General features: G+C 44.1%; 2 protein-coding genes across 2 annotated transcripts in view; one reads left to right on the top strand and one right to left on the bottom strand.

Annotated features, from left to right (window-relative positions):
* Positions 1-5964, bottom strand: part of LOC100127131 (tubulin alpha-1C chain) — a 116268-nt gene extending 110304 nt beyond the window's left edge. Inside the window, exon 1 of the mRNA XM_013988248.2 lies at positions 5881-5964. The gene's annotated coding sequence lies outside the window, so the exon portion shown is untranslated. The remainder of the gene's footprint in view (positions 1-5880) is intronic.
* TUBA1B (tubulin alpha 1b) lies at positions 5860-9251 on the top strand (the record flags this gene model as incomplete). Its single annotated transcript, NM_001044544.1, is given in 4 exon segments — positions 5860-5964; positions 7308-7530; positions 7680-7828; positions 8090-9251. Coding segments are annotated over 4 exon segments (1356 nt in total). The 3' UTR covers positions 9071-9251.

The raw sequence follows: 21854 nt of genomic DNA, 5'->3' as shown, positions 1-21854 counted from the left end.
CATCCTCCATTTCTTGTAACTACTTGCAAGGCTGGGAACTCTGCTGGTAGCTTCCCAGATATTTATAACTTTGCCATCAGTTTAGAAGTTGTCCTCCCATCTTTCGAATCTTCATTCTGCTTACTCATCTTAGAGTAACCTTCTTCAGCAGTAATGTGGGGATCCTGTTGTCCCTCCCAGTTCTATCATTCTCAGTATAGCAGAACCATATCGGGATGAGCCTGTACACTGCAATTTCCCAAAAATACCCATACGGTTTAACTATATTATGCAGAAGGAGTTTATATTCATTAAATGTAATGCATAGGCACTATAATGCTATCCTCTAAGAGTAAATCTAAAATTATTCTCTAACAACTCCTTGCCGTTTTTCTCCAGATAACCTTTGCAAGTTTCTGAAATTGGAAAAATAATATTGGAACTAATAAAATTGAAATTGCAAAAAAAAAAGGTTTTAAAAAATACGGATTGCTATAGAAGATCCCTTGCCAAAATTAATTTGTAAAAGAGCTAAGACTTCCTGCAGCTATGTAAACTTCTATATTTATAGCTTTTGAAATGTTTTTGTCACTTGCATTAAATGAATAATTAAATATTATTTCGTAACGATCTGTGATCCTATTTAGTCAAATGTCCAAATCTTTAGATACTTTTCACAAATTTCCCAAAAACCAAATTCTAAATGAAATCTTTTTGACCTCCGACTACTCCTGAGATTTTTCCAGAGAGCTTTTGGAGCATTGCAAAGGATCTGTTCTCTCTCCTTATAAAAAAGATACTAAAAAGTCATTAGGTTTATTTGATATTTTAAGTTACATGGGAAGCACTTTAAAATAATAAATAACAATAAGCTTTTAACTTTATGTTATATCTGTATAGGTATAGGTAATAAGTGTTTCAGAAATTATATGACATTCCTATAAATGTGATATGTCTTGGTATAATGTTATCACTTGTAATTTTAGCTTTTTTTTTCTTTCTAGGGCCACATCCATGGCATATGGAAGTTCCCAGGCTAGGGGTCAAATAGGAGCTGCAGCTTCCAGCCTACATCACAACTACAGCAATGCAGGATCCAAGCCCTGTCTGCAACTACACTACAGCTCATGGCAACGAGAGATCCCTGACCCACTGAGCAAGGCCAGGGATCAGACCTGCATCCTCATGGATACTAGTAGGATTCATTTCTGCTGAGCCAAGATGGTAACTCCCTAGCTATCATCTTTAAACGTTGTATGTCACAGAAATTAGCAAATTCCCTTGTCAACTGCATTATAATGAACTCTTATTAACTTTTACTATTTTTAAGTCTTTCATCATTTATAGACAGTTACTATTTTATTCTGAGGCTTTGCAAAAATACTCCTACAACTTCAAGGAACTTCATCTTCAAGAAGATTCAAGGAAAAGACCCTGACAAGTACTTTCCAATAATTTTAAGATCATAAAAAACTGAACTGGGTACAAATTTCTACAGACTTTAATGGAAAACTGATGGATTTATAAAGCTGCTAACCCAAGATCAAGATCCAACAAGAATTACAGGAGGCTAAATGAAACTATGAGGGTGATTATAATTTTTATAACTTCTTTTGCTGGTTCTCTAATGTTTCATTTTTCCAGATTTAAGGAATTTTTTTCTCTTAAGCAACTATGATTTACAGCAATTTGGTAAAATATACTTCTGTGGAGTTCCCATCCTGGTGCAGCAGAAATGAATCTGACTAGGAACCATGAGGTTGCAGGTTCGATCCCTGGCCTTGCTCAGCGGGTTAAGGATCTGGCATTGCCATGAGCAGTGGTGTAGGTAGCAGACATGGCTCGGACCTAGTATTGCTGTGGCTGTGGTGTAGGCCGGCAGCTGTAGCTCCAACTGGACCCCTAGCCTGGGAACCTCCACACGCTGCGGGTGCGGTCCTAAAAAGCAAAAATAAATATCTGTATACACATATATAGATATACATATGTGTGTGTGTATGTGTGTGTATATATATATATATAGTTTTGTAAGCAAAGATAACATTTATCTTTTTTCCCCTTCCTGATCCCTCCAGAATTCAGAGACTCTTATCAAATATTACTATTTTTAATGGCAATATATATGTATTTGCATAAGTTCAATAAGCATTTATTCTCCTTGTAAAAGAAAACAATTGTAAATATTGGCTATTTCACCGTAGCTTTGACTAGATCACCATACTCAAGAGAGATATTCATAGACTCAAATATGATCAGATAATTTTAAGGAACTGCTTTTAAAAACTGGCCTAGTACCTTGCTTTCAAAGTTCCAACAAGGTAATCTTAAAAAGGGCACATATGGTCAATCACAATTCTTGCTGCATTTATGTAAAGAATAAGGCCAATTTAATACAAATTGGTTTTACCATGATTATTTTTGACAAAAGGGAGGATAATTAGGAGGGAGAAATTATGTTTGCACCTTTGTAGATACCAGATTCTTGTCCTGTTAATTATCTTTAAAGTTTTGTTATACATATGAGCTGGATTGGATCCTAAACTCTTCCGGTTTCATTATATACATGACTATAAATCTCCAAATTAGCGTTTCAAATTTTCTCTCAAATTTCTGATTTGAAATCAGTTAAAAACAAAGACTGCCCTGGAGCTCCTATCATGGCGCAGCAGAAAAGAATCCCACTAGGAACAATAAGGTTGTGGGTTCGATCCCTAGCCTTGCTCAGTGGGTTAAGGACCTGGCGTTGTGGTGAGCTGTGGTATACATATAGGTCGCAGACGCAGCTTGGATCTGGCTTCGCTATGGCTGTGGCCAGGCCAGCAGCTGTAGCTCCGACTGGACCCCTAACCTGGGAACCTCCACATGCTTTGGGTGTGGTCCTAAAAAGCAAAAAGCAAAAAAACAAAAAATCAAAAGCAAAAAACAAAGACTGCCCTTAAATGTTCTTGGAAAGAACTATACTAGGTCCTCCTCACTAGGCAAATGAACGCCAAATTTCAGAGACTCCAGCCTTGGGTACACATCTCGCAGCTAAAGAAGGCTCCACCTAACATCCAGTCCTATATAAGCACTAGAGATAGGAATTAAAGCAGATGACAGCTGAAGGAGACAGTTATCCCAAGATGACCAGATCAGGCCTGTATATCATTTTCCCACGTTACTTCCTACCTTTCCCTCTCCCTCTTTTTCTTGGGAAAAAATGCTCTTATCTGTATTTCTCAATCTATTACAAAAGTGGAAACATCTAATTGTTGGATTTGCCACTGGAAATTTTGACCTGTTCATGACAATAGTGACCCTACAGTCCAGCCTATAATGAATATTTTCCACTTTTCCCAAGTGCTACTGCTAATTGCACCTGGTGTTCCTTGATGATAGCTACAAGGTAATAAGACTTTTGAAGCTTCCCTTTTGTCTTTAAGCCTTCACGCCACCTTAAACAAGAACTTCAAGGAGGCATACATGACTTGAAGTGTGGCTCCATAGGGAGAATCTTTCTCCTTTGGGCTGGAGTAAGTGCCAATGAAATTTATGATCAGAGATCTCTCTCTAACATTAGAAGAGCCATCTGATTCCATAGCCAAAGCAATAACAACCCAACAATGATCACTTTACTTGTTTATTAAAGTAATTTTGGGTAACTGCACGGCCTTTGATTATCTGCTTTCTGAGCAAGGAGGCATTTGTATGATAGCAAATACCACCCGTTGAACATAGATAAGTGTGTCTAGAGAAACAGACACTCAATTACACAAAAATGGGGAACAAGTCCATGACTACAACTTTCATTTGATGACCTGCCTGATTTTTTTGGCCTAGTTAGCAGTTACCCTCAAGTATGGGCTCCTGGTTTAGAACCATCATACAAAGTGCTTTGTGTTTATTTCCTGTTAAATCTTTGTAGAAATGACTTACCCCGTAAAGTGATGCTAGCTCAACGCTTCAAGACAATCTCCAATGCTTAAGACCGTGGTAAGATATAGTTTAGATGGAAATGCCTAAGAGTTCGCCCCCCTTCCTCACTGTGGCCTCAATTATTTTAAATCTGCACTTTCCCACATGGGAGATGACAACCAGGAAAGGGTCCTTTTGGCACCAAGGGGAAAGATCTTGATCAAAGGGGGTAAATGTGTGAAATTCCTGTTGTGGCTCAGTGGTAACAAATCTGACTAGGCTCCAAGAGAATGCAGGTTTGATCCCTGGCCTCGATCAGTGGGTTAGGGATCCATCGGTTGTTGTAAGCTGTGGCATAGGTCACAGACAGGACTTGGATCCCACATTGCTGTGGCTGTGGTGTAGGCTTCAACCCCTAGCCTGGCAACTTCCAAATGCTGTGGGTGTGGCCATAAAAAGACAAAAAAAGGGGTGGTAGTGGTAAATGGATACATTAATAAAGGGAACTTTTTTTTTTTTTCTTTTTTTTTGGCTGTGTCCTTAACACACAGAAGTTCCCAGGCCTGGGATTGAACCCTTGCCATAGTAGTGACAACAGTGGATCCTTAACCTGCTGAGGAAACTCCAGGAAACTTCATTTTCAATGGAGTCAGGAAACCCTGAAGGCAGAACTCAACAACCTAGCACTATTTGCAACCTACCTAATCAGCAGGAAGAAGGATGATAAAAATGTTACTTTTCTTCTGGTTGGTACAAGGGAGGACATTTTCACATAGGAATTTTATCTCTAGCTTTTAAAAAAGTAAGGAAGATCACTGCCTGCCCCAGCAACAACACTAACCACTGCTTGCAGCCAATGAGAAATGGCCACATTCTTGAACTCTCCAAAGAACTTTTCTTTAAACAATCCTCCCCAATTTCTTTCTAAAATCTAATAAAATCCCCTCTCCTTTGTTCTCTGGATTTGTCTATGATTCCCCATAGCTTGCTTGTCCCAATTGCAATTCTCTGCTACTCCCAAATAAATCCATCTTGATGGTAAAAAAAACTGATTTATTTTTTGAGGTTGACAATGTATATAAATGTAAAATACTATGTTGTACACCTGAAAAACAACATTATATGTCAATTATGTTTCAATTAAAAAAAGTTTTACAAAACTCTAAACAGCACAAGGAATCTCTACTTCCTAACATCTTTCAGGATCAAACAATTTCTTCCCTCCCCAATTTTCAATTCAGCTACTAAATCTGAAATGTGCCTTGAAATATTTCTTTCTAAAAGGCCCTGTTCAATGAAGTTGGTTGGTTTAGGTCTAAAAATGGAGACTACTCTGCCCTTTTAACAGTTTAGATGTTCAGTGCTTAGGTACTTTTTGAATGACTGAAATACTATTTGCTTCCAATGTTCAGAACCTTTAGTTCAAAGGACAAGTCACGACGGTAATCCAAATACAACTACGCTGTTTTCTAAACCTTGCTCCTCCACATTAACAGGTAAATGCATTCGCAACTGCCTTTAAAGGAACTGAGAAGGGAAAAAGGCAAAACTCACTGACAAATTATGACAACGTGAAAATAATCAGCTGAGCTATCCAGACCAGAAGTTTCTGCATTTCCTGGTGCTTCATCTTTAAAATTGTGTGCTTCTTAAATCAGGATTCTTCCAAATTAAGGCAATCGAGCCTCCATCCCCGTCTCGGCCTATTCGGAACCTGCGCCCCACCCCCACCCTCACCCCCGCCCAGGCCCCGGCAGCCATGCGCCAAAGACTGCAGCACCCAAGCTCGAAGCCCGCAGGCGCGGCGGACCCCGCCCCGCAAGGCCGGCGCGGGGAGGTGGCTAGGGGCCAGGAGCCCGCCTCTGCGGAGGCCTAGTCGGACGCCGACTGGGTGCGCCGGGCCCGGGGAGGGGCCGGCGGCCATGGCGCCGCCTGCGCCCGCCCGCCCCTCCTCGGACCGCTATTTAAGGGGCTCCCGCGTAGCCTCCGCCTCAGTGCGTTACTCACCTCGACTCTTAGCTTGTCGGGGACGGTAACCAGGACTCGGTGTCTACTCCTGTTGCCTGCGCTTGCTGACCGGTAACCACCATGGTGAGTAGACTGCCCACCTCGCTCGGGAAGATGGGGAAGAACGAACCGGGGGAGCTCGAAGGCTTCTAGCTAGAGAGGGCTGGGGCCAGCGCTGTCCACTTGGAGGATGAAGAGCAGGGCGAGAGCCGAGGGTGGGAGTAGATACTGGAGAACCGCTGGGGCCCGGAAGTGGGAGGCCACCTTGTTTTCTTCTAGGACTCTGGAAGGGGATTGCAGGGCACCGGCTCTCCTTCACTGCGGTTGGGGCTCTCCTTTAGCCTTTAACTCCTGGGCGCGGTGCCCCGAGACCCTGCAGTCTTTTCCCGCGTGTTCCCATCCCCCTCTCCTTCCCCCCACCTCTGGCGGGCGCGCGCGCGGGCTCTCCCCGCCCTCACTTCCTCCTCAGCGCTAAAAGCGTAGGCGGGAAGGAGCTCGACACAAAAGCGCAGGCGCGACCGTTACCTTCCCGCCAGGGAGCGGTGGGAAAGCCCGCCACTGCAGAGTGCGCATGCGTGCTGGGGCGCTGCAGGTCTAGGGTTGGAGGGCGTGTCTCCTGCTACCCAGAGTTCTCTTAAAAAAGTGCAGTAATCAATATGGAGAAGGGTTCCTCACCATTGTGCGGCACCACGGCAGTGTATTAGGACAACTAGCTCTTAAGAGCATCTAAAAGCCATCTGTCCTCTTCTGCCTTAGGAATGTGTGTGGGAGCAGGTGGTGGTGAGGGGTTTTGAAGGAACGGAAATCGGATCTTGGTCCAGATCTGGGCCGCCGATAATCCCCTGCTGCGTTGTGACGGATGTGGAGATGCTGGGCAGCGTAGGACGGTTGGCGATGGCTGCGTCTCTGCAGACGTGGCTGTCACGAGCCTTTGCAGCTGCGCAGCTCAGAGGCTGCAGGGAGCAGCGGGGGCGCGCACGCGCGCACGCCCCCTCTGAATTGCTCATTCATGCTGTGCCGCAGAGCTCCGCCCCTCCTCCCTGTGGCCAGACATTTCCTCTGCACTGCTCTGGCCATGTGCTTCCTGAGCTGGGAGCTGTCCGGAAGTCTGGCCACCTCCTCTAAAATGGGATTCTGAGGCCTGAAGGCTAGATGATGGCCTTCTCCCTATCTTGATCCTTCAAAGGAGGAAGCGATGACTAAGCTCTTCTTGGCCTGGAAAGATGCCTTCTCAATTTAGAGGAGAAAAGGAAATTAATCAAAAGTAATATAGATCAAAAGTAAAGACCTTCTTCCCTAGATTTAAAAGAAATACATTTTCATTCATTTCAAAAGAGGAAATTTGTAAAATTAACCATCCATAAGCATCTGTTCTGCTTCTTTCACCACTAATTGGTTTCATCTTTTTTTTCCCTACTTTCTCACAGCGTGAGTGCATCTCCATCCACGTTGGCCAAGCTGGTGTCCAGATCGGCAATGCCTGCTGGGAGCTCTACTGCCTGGAACACGGCATCCAGCCCGATGGCCAGATGCCGAGTGACAAGACCATTGGGGGAGGAGATGACTCCTTCAACACCTTCTTCAGTGAGACAGGCGCTGGCAAGCATGTGCCCAGGGCAGTGTTTGTAGACCTGGAACCCACAGTCATTGGTGAGTTGACCTCAGGCACCCGAGTGAGATCCCGGAGCAGGGGAGTCTAGGTCAGGAGGTGTGTCTTGGGGGCTCCACGGCAGCCCTGGGGTGGAGCAGGCTTGTGCAGGTTGTAAGTGAGGGGTGGCTGCTTTGTTTTCCTTTTCCAGATGAAGTTCGCACTGGCACCTACCGCCAGCTCTTCCACCCTGAGCAGCTCATCACAGGCAAGGAAGATGCTGCCAATAACTATGCCCGAGGTCACTACACCATTGGCAAGGAGATCATTGACCTCGTCTTGGACCGAATTCGGAAACTGGTACGTTTATTCTCAAGGATAAAGTAAATTAATGCACCTAAGGGAGCCATTTGAAATACGCTCTTTTTTCTTTCAAACACAGAATTGAAATGTGACACAATTCTTCCTTTCTAGGTTTTTAAAAATTCAATTAAAATAGGAAATATTTGATGTCACTTTATAAATATCAATGCAGGTGTTTTTAATAAAGAAATGCTGGGTAATTTCAGGTATCACAGAAAGCAATAACTGTATCTTTCTCGTATTCCTCTTTTCTAACAGGCTGACCAGTGCACAGGTCTTCAGGGCTTCTTGGTTTTCCACAGCTTTGGCGGGGGAACGGGTTCTGGGTTCACCTCCCTGCTGATGGAACGTCTCTCTGTCGATTATGGCAAGAAGTCCAAGCTGGAGTTCTCCATTTACCCAGCCCCCCAGGTTTCCACAGCTGTAGTTGAGCCCTACAACTCCATCCTCACCACCCACACCACCCTGGAGCACTCTGATTGTGCCTTCATGGTAGACAATGAGGCCATCTATGACATCTGTCGTAGAAACCTCGATATTGAACGCCCAACCTACACTAATCTGAACCGCCTTATTAGCCAAATTGTGTCCTCCATCACTGCTTCCCTGAGGTTTGATGGGGCCCTGAACGTTGATCTGACAGAATTCCAGACCAACCTGGTGCCCTACCCCCGCATCCATTTCCCTCTGGCCACATACGCCCCTGTCATCTCTGCTGAGAAAGCCTACCATGAACAGCTTTCTGTAGCAGAGATCACTAATGCTTGCTTTGAGCCAGCCAACCAGATGGTGAAATGTGACCCTCGCCATGGTAAATACATGGCCTGCTGCCTGTTGTACCGTGGTGACGTGGTTCCCAAAGACGTCAATGCTGCCATTGCCACCATCAAGACCAAGCGCAGCATCCAGTTTGTGGACTGGTGCCCCACTGGCTTCAAGGTTGGCATTAATTACCAGCCCCCCACTGTGGTCCCTGGTGGAGACCTGGCCAAAGTACAGCGGGCAGTGTGCATGCTGAGCAACACCACAGCCATCGCTGAGGCCTGGGCTCGCCTGGACCACAAGTTTGACCTGATGTATGCCAAGCGTGCCTTTGTTCACTGGTACGTGGGTGAGGGCATGGAGGAAGGAGAGTTTTCTGAGGCCCGTGAGGACATGGCTGCCCTTGAGAAGGATTACGAGGAGGTTGGTGTGGATTCTGTTGAAGGAGAGGGAGAGGAAGAAGGCGAGGAATACTAATTACCATTCCTTTAAGCCCTGCAGCATGTCATACGCAGAACTTCAGCTTCAGCATAAGCTGACAGGAGTAAAAGCTTTCTGATTAGATTGTCTTCACTTTCAACTGTGATCATGTATTTTCCATGTGTACCTGTAAGTTTTTTTCTGTCATGTCTCAAAAAGTAAATGCTTTAAGAAAGAAGGTTGGACTTAAGTGTTTTTTCCTACCACTCTACACCTGAAAGTCTGCAACAAGGTGGTAACATCAAGGCTTTCACTCCTTATCTGGATATTCCTATGGAAGTGAGGAACACTGGCCTGGAAAAGCAGAAGAGCTGGATTCCAAAATTGATCTGTTAACATCCCTCAACTAGTTTTGGAATCTAGGTCATAGGGCTTGGAAAATGTAGATCCAGATAAGAGCCATTTTGTTAATCTAGTTCTTGAGATTATGAGTTAGATAAATTATAGCATGATACAATTTGCATTCAAGGTTTTTTGGGGGGTCGTTTTTGGGCCATGCTCTTGCACATGGAGGTTCCCAGGCTAGGGGTCTAATGTAGCTGCTGGCCTGCACCACAGCCATAGCAATACCAAGTCCAAGCCATGTCTGACCTACACTACACTACAGCAATGCCAGTTCCTTCACCCATTGAGCAACACCAGGGATCAAACCTGTGTCCTCATGGATACTAGTCAGATTTGTTTCCACTGAGCCACAACACGGACTCCCATTCTCTCAAGTTTATAGTTTGGCTACATCTAAAGCCCTTTTCATGGGCTTTAGGGGGGAAGTTCCCGTCATGGTGCAGCAGAAATGAATCTGACTAGCATCCATGAGGTTGTGTGTTTGATCCCTGGCTTCACTCAGTGGGTTGAGGATCCGGTGTTATTGTGAGCTGTGGTGCAGGTTGCAGACTCTGCTTGGATCCTGGGTTGCTGTGGCTACTATTTGACCCCTAGCCTAGGAATCTCCATATGCTGCAGGTGCAGCCTTAAAAAGCAAAACAAATGAAATAAAGGACTATAGGGGAGATAGGCAATTAGGATGTAAGTAGAGGACTTAACCCAGGAGAAAAGTGTGCATTTCAAATTCAGAAAGCATGTGGGATATAAAAGTCTGAAGACACTGATAGTTTGGTTTAAGAGTAGAAAAGGCCAGGAGTTTCTGTTGTGGCTCAACGAGATAACTGAGCTAGTATTCGTGAGGATATGGGTTCGATCCCTGGCCTTGCTCAGTGTTGCTGAAAGCTGTGGTGTAAGTTGCAGACAGGTGGCTTAGATCTGGCATTGCTGTGGCTGTGGCATAGGCTGGCTCTGATTTGACCCCTATCCTGTGGAACTAACATGCATATGCTGCAAGTGCGATTCCAAAAAGCAAAAAAAAAAAAAGCCAAAATTCTATCAGCTTTTTCCCTAGTCCACAAATGCTATAAATTTACAAAATAGCTGTTCTCAACCCCCAAAACGATCTGGAGTGGTTTCAGAGAGAAAGCTCTATTGGATGGCACTGCAAGCAGAGCATAGCAACAGGAATGTAGCCAGATACCACAGGTCCCAGGGGAAAGCAGAGGCTGGGACCTTAAAGCAACGAGGTGAACCCCAAAGGAATTAGTGGCCAAATGGTGATGGGAATTCGAGTTAGTGTTGAACTCAGAGGAAGACCATCCTGAGAGATGACTGAAGAACATCTGAAAAGTCCTTTTTTTTTTTTTTTTTTTTTTTTTTTTTTTTTGTCAATACAAGAGGGAGAAGTAGCTGGGCTGGATGGAGCCTGGGAAACCCAATTAATGCAGAGAAGAGCTTTTCAGGAAAAAGCACACACCAAGTATACAATGTGCCATGGTCCTTTTTAAAAGCGTTCTGAGGCATCAGTTAGGGACAGGACAGAGAAGAAGCCAGGGTTTTCAACTGTGTTTTTAAATTTTTTAATCTAGTGTTTTTATTTGTATTTATTGTCTTTATTTGGCCACCCTGTGACATATACAGCTCCTGGAGCTCAGGGGCTAGGGATCAGATCCCAGACGCCATCACGATCTAAGTTGCAGCTGCAGCAACACCAGATCCTTAACCCCGTGTACTGGGCAGGGGATTGAGCCTGTGTCCCAGCGCTCCCAAGAGGCCCCCAATCCCTTTGCACCATAGTGGGATCACCTATATCTAGTGTTTTATTTTTTCAGTTGTTCATCATATGGACTTCTCCTTAGGGCTGCTTGAGTGTCCTCACAACCTGGGGGCAGTCTTCCCCCAGAGAGAGTGATCCAAGAAAAGGCAGGTTGAAAACCATAATGTCTTGGCCGTTCACCTTGTGGTTCAGCAATAATGCATTCAACTAGTATCCAGAAGGATGAGGGTTTGAGCCCTGGCCTCATTCAGTGGGTTAGAGATCCAGCGTTGCTGTGAGCTGTGTTGTTGCAGATGTGGCTCAGATCTGGCTGTGGCTTAGGCCATTTGACCCCTAGCCTGGGAACATCTATATGCCACGTGTGCAGCCCTAAAAAAAAACCAAAAACCAAAAACAAAACAAAGAAAGAAAACCACAATGTCTTAAGACCTAACCTTGAAAGTCACACTCTGTCATTTCTACAATATCCTGTTCATTCATTACATGTCAGTCCTATTCACTGGAGAAAACCACACAGTGACAGGAGGCAAAAATCAGGGGGAGTTACATATAAAACTCTAAGATTTAATGTTTCTATCAAACAGAACATCAGCTGTATTACCCTTTTTTGCCTGTATGCTTGAAATATTTCATTTTTTAAAGGGGAGAAGGAATTCCTGCTGTGGTGGGATGGGATCAGCAGCGTCTTGTGAGCACTGTACTCAGGTACCATCCCCAGCTCAGCACAGTGGGTTAAGGATCTGGTGTGTAGGTCACAACTGTGGTTCAGATCTAATCCCTGGTCCAGGAGCCCCACAGGCCACGGGGCAGCCAAAGAATAAAAAATAAAATAAAATAAAAAATAAAAATAAAGGGGGAAAAAAATAGAGAAAACCTGTTGAGAAGTTTTCCATTTTCTACAGTACCAATTTCAATGTCTTTGCCTTTTTTTAAAATTTATTATTATTATTATTTTTGTCTTTTTGCCTTTTCTAGGGCCGCTCCTGCGGCATACGGAGGTTCCCAGGCTAGGGGTCTAATTGGAGCTATAGCTGCCAGCCTTCACCAGAGCCACAGCAACGCCAGATCCGAGCCGTGTCTGTGACCTACACCACAGCTCATGGCAACCCCGGATCGTTTAACCCACTGAACGAGGCCAGGGACCGAACCTGCCACCTCATGGTTCCTAGTCGGATTTGTTAACCACTGCACCACAACGGGAACTCCATGCCTGGTAATCTTTATGGCCCACAGAATAATTTAATGGAAGTAAAAATAAATAATGATTATTTATCTCCCTCTTAAGCCAGATTCTTCATTGTTCTATTTACTATAAACATTAAACTCAAGGGTTTTGTAAAATGTATTCACTCTCTTTCCAGGCCAAGGTCTATTTTATCACCTCCTGAGAAGCTGAGCCTCTTGGTAGAGAGGCCTTGGAAAAAGATTTATTGAGACATTTGATTCTTATTCTGTCTCTAGTCAGGCTCTCTGAACATTCTGGGCCTATTTTCCCCTTCTGCACTACAGAATTCCAACCTGCCTTTCTTGGGGGCTGTAGGAGGGGGCTGTGGCAAATAGGACAATCAAGTCTGGAAGGACTTGTAAGCTTAGAGTTGCATGTCCGAGTTTGGGAGGTGAAGGGTAAGGCACTCCAGGACTTGAGAGCTCTGCTCAGCAAGACATCAGAGCCACTGCCAAGGACGAATGAACCGTTCATTTAGAAATTAAATAGAAATAAATAAAGCCTGGAATTCCCATGGTGGCTCAGTGGGTTAAGAACACAACATAGTGTCCATTAGGATGCAGGTTCAATCCCTGGCCTTGCTCAGTGAGTTAAGGATCTGGCAGCTCGGATCCCACATGACTGTGGCTGTGGTGTAGGCTGGCAGCTCCAATTTGACCCCTAGCCTGGGAAATTCCTTATGCTACAGGTGCGGTCCTAAAAAGCAAAAAAAAAAAGAGAGAGAGAGAGAAAAGAAATAAAGCTTAGGAAAGGTTTACTTAGAGATGGTGAGGAGGATGATACTGATAATAATGATTAACCTTAACCACATCATCAACACCTTCAATTTACACCCACCCACCATTTAAAATTTTTTAATGCCATAATGCTTAAATGCCTTCACAACCCATCATTCTTAACCTCCTTGAGTTGACCTTAAAATGGGAAGAAACCACTGCTTCACTTTTTACAGAGGGCATTTAATTGGCAGGGAAGAAGGGAAATGATTCCACAGTCTTGTGCCCTGCTTTTTAGGAGCAGGTGCCTTAAATATTGCCTGCCAAAAGACCACAAGGAGAAGAGATATTTCAGCCCAGTAGAGGATGAGGGCTTTGACTTAGGGACATGCTCAGATGAAGAGGTTTGAGGGAGGGAAGAGAGAGATGCCATTTTCCTCTCCTGATCCCATCAAATTCCTGGCAAATTCCTTAATGCCCTGCAGATGGCACCACCGACAAGGAGTTCTCTGCCCAGAAGCGTCAAACTCAGATTTGTGAACTATGCCCTCCCTGTCACTTTGGAGCTGAGCCTAAAAGATACACCATAAACAGGAAGCGATTGACCTGGCATTCCTGGCATTCGTGGGCTTGTCAACTTTTGTTCTGTCCATTCCTGGAGGCAGCTGAGCCTCCTGCTGGGCCACTGTGAATCAGTCAGCCACAGGAAACCCCACACTCTTGAAGCTCTTGATTTAGCTCCTGCCTCTAGGATGCTTCCCAGAGTGGAATGAATTTAAAAATACAGGCTTGAGGTCAACAGGTAGCAAGATAAATCTGAACTCAATACCGATACAAAGTTAATAACCACCTGATGATGTGGACATCATCATGTCATTACTGATATCACTGTAATACCAAGGCTGGCTTCTTCCTCTCTGCCATCTGGACCATAAACCAAAATAAATACCCCGCCCCACCCATCCATCCCTCAACTGACCAACCTATCTCCCAACTGACAGCCCCCTGTATGTTACCATGGCCAGCAGTGATGGAACTGAGCTCATCACCTCATTCCTGCCTAGGGCCTTCAAACACTCTTCTCTCTGCCTATATATTTTCCAACTATAACCCATCCCACCACCTTTGCTCAGTTAACTCATACTCTCTTTCTCTGATGATAAAAACCCTAGTGTCACATATTCAAGGCCCTGAAAGCTAGGTCAGAGTAGGTCAGATTCTCCAAGATATATTCTAATAGAACCTTCACCTTTTCTCACAAAACCTTTGTCATATTTTAGAATTATATATTTGTGTGATTATTTTGCCAGATCAGATTTTATATGCTCCATGTCTATTGTGCTTACACTGTATCACCAGTGCCTAAGCCAGTGCTTAGCATATGGCAGTCAGTAAATAGTCTACAAATGAATTTTGAGCAAAAGCAGAGATTTAAGCTCTTAACTCTGAAAAATTAGAAACGACTGCCCCTCTACTGCCTTCCCCCTCTCCCCAGGCCCAAAGATCCAAGATGCCTCAGGAAGACACTTTAGGGTGTGCAGTGACATCAAATGGGGTGGAAGGGAAAGCTGCCAGTTCTGTTCTCAAGATTCTCAATAAAAAAGACACCCAGCTTCTGTCTGGCCCAGCTCTAGTGTCTCATGATACGAGTATGCAGGAACTTCTGCTGGCTCACATTGATTAAACGCATGCATGCCATGAGTCAAGGTGTGACCCAGCTGCCAGAACAGGCTGATGTCACCTTAGGCATTCCTTCTATACAACAGCGTGTAAAGCTCAGCAGGTGAGTGTTCCCACCATCCTCTTTACTGGTCACCCTACTATGCAAACTATTACCCAGTTCTAGACACCTCAAGAAGGACATGGACTGGGAGGGCAGCGGGAGAGGAATGGGCTGGGGGTTTGGGATGGAAATGCTGTAAAACTGGGTTATGATGATTGTAGTACAACTACAAATATAATGTATTGAGTTTAAAAAATTTTTAAAACAATAAAATCAATGAAGCAAAACACAAATTGAAACAAACAAAAAAAGAAGGACATGGAGAAAATAGTTTCAAACAATGCAACTGACAGGGCTTAATCTCTAAAATATGCAAACAATTGATACAACTCAACAGCAAAAAAGCCAACAACCCAATGGAAAAATGGGTAAAAGACCTGAATAGACATTTCTCCAAAGAAGATATACAGATGGCCAACAAGCACATGAAAAAATGCTCAACATCACTGATTATCAGAGAAATGCAAATCAAAACTACTATGAGGTACCACCTCACACCTGTCAGAATGGCCATCATTAAAAAGTTCAGAAATAACAAATGCTGGAGGGGGTGTGGAGAAAAGGGAACACTCCTGCACCGTTGGTGGGAATGTAAATTGGTACAATCACTATGGAAGACAATATGGAAGTACCTTAGAAAACTATACATAGAACTACCATTTGACCCAGCAGTCCCACTCTTGGGCATATATCCGGATAAAACTTAAAAAAGACACATGCATCCGCATGTTCATTGCAGCACTATTCACAATAGCCAAGACATGGAAACAACCCAAATGTCCATTGACAGATGACTGAATTAAGAAGACGTGGTATATATACACAATGGAATACCACTCAGTCATAAAAAAAGAACAAAATAATGCCATTTGCAGCAACATGGATGGAACTAGAGACTCTCATCCTGAGTGAAATAAGTCAGAAAGAGAAAGACAAATACCATATGATATCAGTTATATCTGCAACCTAACATGTGGCACAAATGAACATTTCCACAGAAAAGAAAATCACAGACATGGGGAACAGGTTTGTGGTTGCCAAGGGGGAGGGGGAGGGAGTGGGATGGATTGGGAATTTGGGGTTAACACATGCATACTATTGCCTTTGGAATGGATAAGCAATGAAATCCTGCTGTATAGCACTGGGAACTGTATCTAGTCACTTATGATGGAGTGTGATAATGTGAGAAAAAAGAATGCATTTATGTATGTGTGACTGGGTCACTTTGCTGTCCAGTAGAAAATTGACAGAACACTGTAAACCAACTATAATGGAAAAAATAAAAATCATTATTAAAAATTTTTTTAAAAAAGGAGGACATGAACAGACAAGAAAGTTCCCTACAAAGGGTGAGTGGAATGGTAAGGGGTCCTTGGTAAAGCAACTCAGAGAACTGAGGACGTTTAGCTTAGAAGAGAAACCCATGAAGAGCTGCCATCCAGAAATGGCAGCAGACTCATTCCTCAAAATCCAGAGAGCACAGTAAAGGACGGGGAAGAACACTGCAGCTCACTTTCTAATAATAAGTTAGGACCGACAATGGACCCAAGAGCCATTCATGCCCTGAAGGGCAAAGAGGCAGAACCGAAGACTTCTAAGTACTTTCACCATTCAACAGAGTCTAGGGTTTCACAAATTGTCTTGCTATCTCAAGCCAATCTGTCTTTCTTCTTCTTCTTCTTCTTCTTTTTTTTTTTTTTTTTGTCTTTTTAGGGCTGCACCCTCAGCATATGGAGGTTCCCAAGCTAGTTGAATCGGTGCTGCTAACCTATACCACAGCCGCAACAATACCAGATCCTTTTTTTGTTTTTGTTTTTTTTTTGTCTTTTTGCCATTTCTAGGGCCGCTCCCGTGGCATATAGAGGTTCTTGGGCTAGGGGTCTAATCAGAGCTGTAGCTGCCGGCCACAGCCGCAGCAACGCCAGATCCGAGCCACATCTGCGATCTTCACCACAGCTCACAGCAACACTGGATCCTTAACCCACCGAGTGAGGCCAGTGATTGAACCTGCAATCTCATGGTTCCTAGTCGGATTTGTTAACCACTGCACCACAAAGGGAACTCCAACACCAGATCCTTAACCCACTGAGCGAGGCCAGAGATCAAACCTGCATCCTCATGGATACTGGTCATTTTTGTTTCCAGTGAGCCACGATGGGAACTTCCAAGCCAATCTTTCATTATGACTATTCTCTCAAATATTTTTGGAGAGGTCAGTGTAGGTAGGAACAAAGGAACAGAAGCTTCAAAGCTGGTTTCTCTCTTTGTTTTTAGGGCCGCACCTCACCATATGGAGGTTCCCAGGCTAGAGGTCATATCAGAGCTGCAACTGCCGGCCTACACCACAGCAACAGCAACACCAGGTCTGAGCCACACCAGCGAACTACTTCACAACTTGTGGCAACACCAGATCCTTAACCCACTGAGCAAGGGCAGGGATTGAACCCACATCCTCATGGATACTATTTGGGTTCTTAACCTAAGCCACAACAGGAACTCCTCAAAATATGTTTCTTTCTTTCTTTTTTGCTTTTTAGGGCTGCACCCGTGGCATAAGGAGGTTCCCAGCTAGGGGTTGTATTGGAGCTACAGCTGCCAGCGTACACCACAGACACAGTAATGCAGGATCCAAGCTGCATCTTCGAGCTACACCACAGCTCACGGCAATGGTGAATCCTCAACCAACTGGGCAAGGCCAGGGATCGAACCTTCATCCTTATGGTTAATAGTGGGATTCGTTTCCATTGCACCACAACGGGAATTCCTCAAAGTAGGTTTCGTAAACCCTTTTCCTCATCCCTACCAACAACAACAACAACAAAAGTTCTCAGACCAGGATAGGCCTTGCCTGATGGGAACCAGTGCTTTTCTGGCTTTCCTCACACCCTAGACATAAGGGCAATTCCCAAATCCCTGGTCCATTTCTAGAAATTGATCTAATTTCCAACAGAGATAAGGAAGAAGGTTTTAATTTGGGCTGCTATAGCAAAATACCATAGATCACATGGTGCAAACAACAGACATTTATTCCTCAAAGTTTGGGAGACTGGGAAACCCAAGATCAAGGTGCTAGCATATTTAATGTCAAGTGAAAGCCCTCTTCCTGGCTTGCGAGTGGCTGGCCGTTTTCTTCCTGTATCCTCATGTGGAAAAGAGAAAGAAAACTCTACTCTCTTAGTCTTCTTATAAAGATGATAATCCCATCATGATGGCTGTACCTTAAGACCTCATCTAAACCTAATTTCCTCCCAAAGTCCCCACCACCTAATATGTCACACTGAGGGTTAATTTTAATACACAAATTTGGGGAGGGGGACATATTTAGTCCATAGCATAGCTTGTAGTCTTTTCACCTCAAAGCTGAATTAATTCTTTCTGAAGACCCGGGAAGCTGTGAGAATGAGACTACCCTAAGGGTAGTCCTAGAGTGAGTAGGGATTTTTCTTACTATGTTTTCTGTGGGAAAATTAGGACATGCAAGTTAGCAAACAAAATGAAAATAACCTATAATCTGCATGAAAAGTTTTTGAAATTTCCTTTTAAAAAAAGAGCAACTAGAGTTCCTGCCATGGTGCAGTGAGTTAAGAATCTGAGTACAGTGGCTCAGGGCACTGCGGAGGTGTGGGTTTGATCCCCAGCCTGGTGTAGTGGGTAGTGGGGCAGTGGGTGAAAGGATCTGGAATTGCCACAGCAGTGGCTTGGCTTTCAAGCCGTGGCTTGGGTTCAGTCCTTGAACTGGGAACTTCCATACGCCTTGGGTGCAGCAATGGAAGGAGGAAGGAAGGAAGGAACTTTTCCTGACCCCTTCTGCCCCTCTCCCACCTCAGATGTCACCTCTAGAATGGGAGGGTGCGTGGCTCTTCCTCTTCTGTCTGCTCCTCTCAAAGTGCTGCTCAGCAAGAAATCTTCATCATTTGGAAGCTCAAAGGTAGCCCCACAGGAGGGAACAGAAGAGTGAGCCCTTTTGGCAGGGGTGGAGGGTTCCAGGAGTCTTAAAGATACTGAAGTTCAAGTTTTACCCCTCCATTAGCCTTCTATTACACTATTAGTATAATAATAAAGGGAATACAGAACTCAGAACTGGGAGGATAAATCTATTAAGAGACAGCAGCAGAATATTGGGAGAAAAGGCAGCTTTGGAGTCAGAGAGGCCAAGTTCAAATCTCAGTTACACCACTTACTATTATGGGTCCTGCTACAAGTTACTTAATTTCTTTGAATTGATTCCTCATCTATGCACCAAAAAAAGTCTACTTTGTAGGGTCCTTGTGACACCAAATAAACTAATCTCTGTAAAGTATCTGTTAATGTTTAGCACTTAGTGGAGACTCAATCTGTATTAGTTTCCTTCCCTGTGTTGCTTGAAGACATTGAAATTTACCCTCCACAGTCAAAGTGGCCCCTTTCCTATGAAGAATAGGTAACTAATCTCCTGGGTAGATCAGGTCCACAAACATTGTTTTGAGTGTTTACTGTGGGAACTGCACTGGGTTAAGAACTGGAGTTGGAATGAAAGGGGTGAATTAGAAGCCAAATACAGATTTCCAGCCCTCTAAGGAGAGGGGAAAGGAGAAAGGGCATAAATTGAGGTAAAGTTAAACAATACCAAAAATTTAAATAACAACTCGAGGTTATGAATGTTCCGCCAAGGCAGTGTGTATATATCTAATTGGTCACTAAATTATACAACCGAATGTTCTTTTGGGAGTTTAGAGAAGGTGGAAATCCCTTTAAGAAAACATGGAAGAAAAGATATTTGGGGAGTTCCTGTGAGACTCAGCAGTAATGAACCCGACTAGTATCCATGAGGATTTGAGTTCAATCCCTAGCCTTGCTCAGTGGGTTGAGGATCTGGTGTTGCCATGAACTGTGGGGTAAGTTGCAGATGTGGCATGGATCTGGTGTGGCTGTGGCTGTGGTGTAGGCTGGCTACAGCTCTGATTTGACCCCTAGCCAGGAAACCTCCATATGCTGTGGGTGCAGTCTTAAAAAAGAACAACAACAACAACAAAAAGAGAGAGAGATAGAGAAAAGATATTTGGGTTGAGCCTTGGGAAGTAGACAGGATTTGGACAAAGGGAGATTTGGTAAGCCTAAAAAGAGATTGTGTAGTATCTTTGCACAGAGTTCTAAGTGTTAATTCAGTAAATAGAGAAACTTGCACCAGTGGTAAACATAGGCAATAGAAAGAAAGTTATTGTGCTTCCAATGGATTGTAAACAAGGACTCAAGGACTTGTGCAAATAAACTGGACTGCTGCTGGACTCAAAACTACTTTCTCAAGGGAAGTCTTCCAGACTGTTTCTCTCAGTTTTGAGCTCAAGCTTGTCTTATACGATGCAGGTCTGTGTTCATTTGTTTCTTGATATTGTGCCTCTTAAATTTTATTTCAGTTGTACATTCTGCAGATAATTCGCTAAGCAGAATCTTTGTTAGCCAATTGTTAAAAGAATCAGATATAATTGCCTGTGACGTGGACAGTGTCACAGCCCTTTGTAAACTGTAAAAGACTGTGAATATTATAGATTTGGAAGCAATCTTAAGGGTCTTCTAGTTTTGTAAATGAGATAAAGTATAGCCCAGGATGATAGTGCTAGAAACAGAACCTAGCTTTTTTTTTTTTTTTTTTTTTTTTCATTTTTAGGGACACACCCTGCGGCTTACAGAAGTTCCCAGGCTAAGGGTTATCTTCTTCTTCTTCTTCTTCTTTTTTTTTTGCTTTTTAAGGCCACAACCGCAGCATATGGAGGTTCCTAGGCTAGGAGTCCAGTTGGAACTACAGCTGCTGGCCTATGCCACAGCCACATCAACACAGGATCCGAGCTGCGTCTGCGACCTACACCACAGCTCACAGCAATGCCAAATCCTTAACCCACTGAGTGAGGCCAGGGATCAAACCCGCAACCTCATGGTTCCAGGTCAGATTCGGTTGTAAGAGAAAACAGCAAGTGCAGAACCCCAGGGAAGGAAAGAGCTTGGCAGGGTCCACCAGGAATTTACCAAAGCTCAGGGTGAAGATGGTGCCAAGTTGAAGCAGTAAAGAGGAGCTAGCTCACAGGTCCCAAACTCAAATGCCAAGCTGGGCTGACAATGCAAATAGAAGAACTGGTGAGGTATTAAGTGTTCACCCAAGTGACAGAGGCTGTGGGAGGCTGGAGCACATCCTGCCCAGTCTCCAGAGCCAGAGGTCCTTGTTGTCCAGATCTTCTGAGTTTTTGTTTGTTTGTTTTCTTTCTTTTTTGGCCACCCCATAGCATATGGAGTTCCTGGGCCAGGGATCAGATCTGAGCTGCAGTTGTAACCTATGACAATGCAGCTGTGGTAACACAGGATCCTTGAACCCACTGTGCTGAGCTGGGGACAGAACCTGTATCCTGGCACTATGGAGACTCTGCCAATCCCATGTGCCACAGCAGGAACTCCCAGATCGTCTATTTCTTCCATTTAACACACTGAAATGTGAATGTTTAAGGTGTCATCTCCTGATTTCTTTTTTTTTTAACTGCTGCACTGAACTTATGGAAGTTCCTGACTGGGAACTGCAACTGGGGCCTATGCCACAGCCATGGCAACACTGGATTCTTAACCCATTGAGCAAGGCCAGGGATTGAACCTCCATCCTCATAGAGACAATGTCGGGTCTTTAACCCACTGAGCCACAATGGGAACTCCCATCTCCTGATTTTTTTTTTAATCATAATTATTTTTTGGCTGCACCCCCCCTATGTCACAGTAACATCAGATCCAAGCTGTGTCTGCCACCTACCACATTTCACAGCAACGCCAGATCCTTAATCCACTGATCGATGCCGGGAATAGAACCTGCAACCTCATGGTTCCTAGTTGGATTCGTTTCCACGGCACCATGATGGGAAATCCCCCTCCTGATTTTTAAATATTTGCTCATCCTTGTTAAAAATTCAGTGAGCCAAACAAAACACAGCACATTTGACACA

Source organism: Sus scrofa, chromosome 5, assembly GCF_000003025.6.
Source record: "Sus scrofa isolate TJ Tabasco breed Duroc chromosome 5, Sscrofa11.1, whole genome shotgun sequence".
Taxonomy (NCBI): domain Eukaryota; kingdom Metazoa; phylum Chordata; class Mammalia; order Artiodactyla; family Suidae; genus Sus; species Sus scrofa.
The sequence above is the reverse complement of the archived record's forward strand: the minus strand, read 5'-3'. Positions and strand labels throughout refer to the sequence as shown.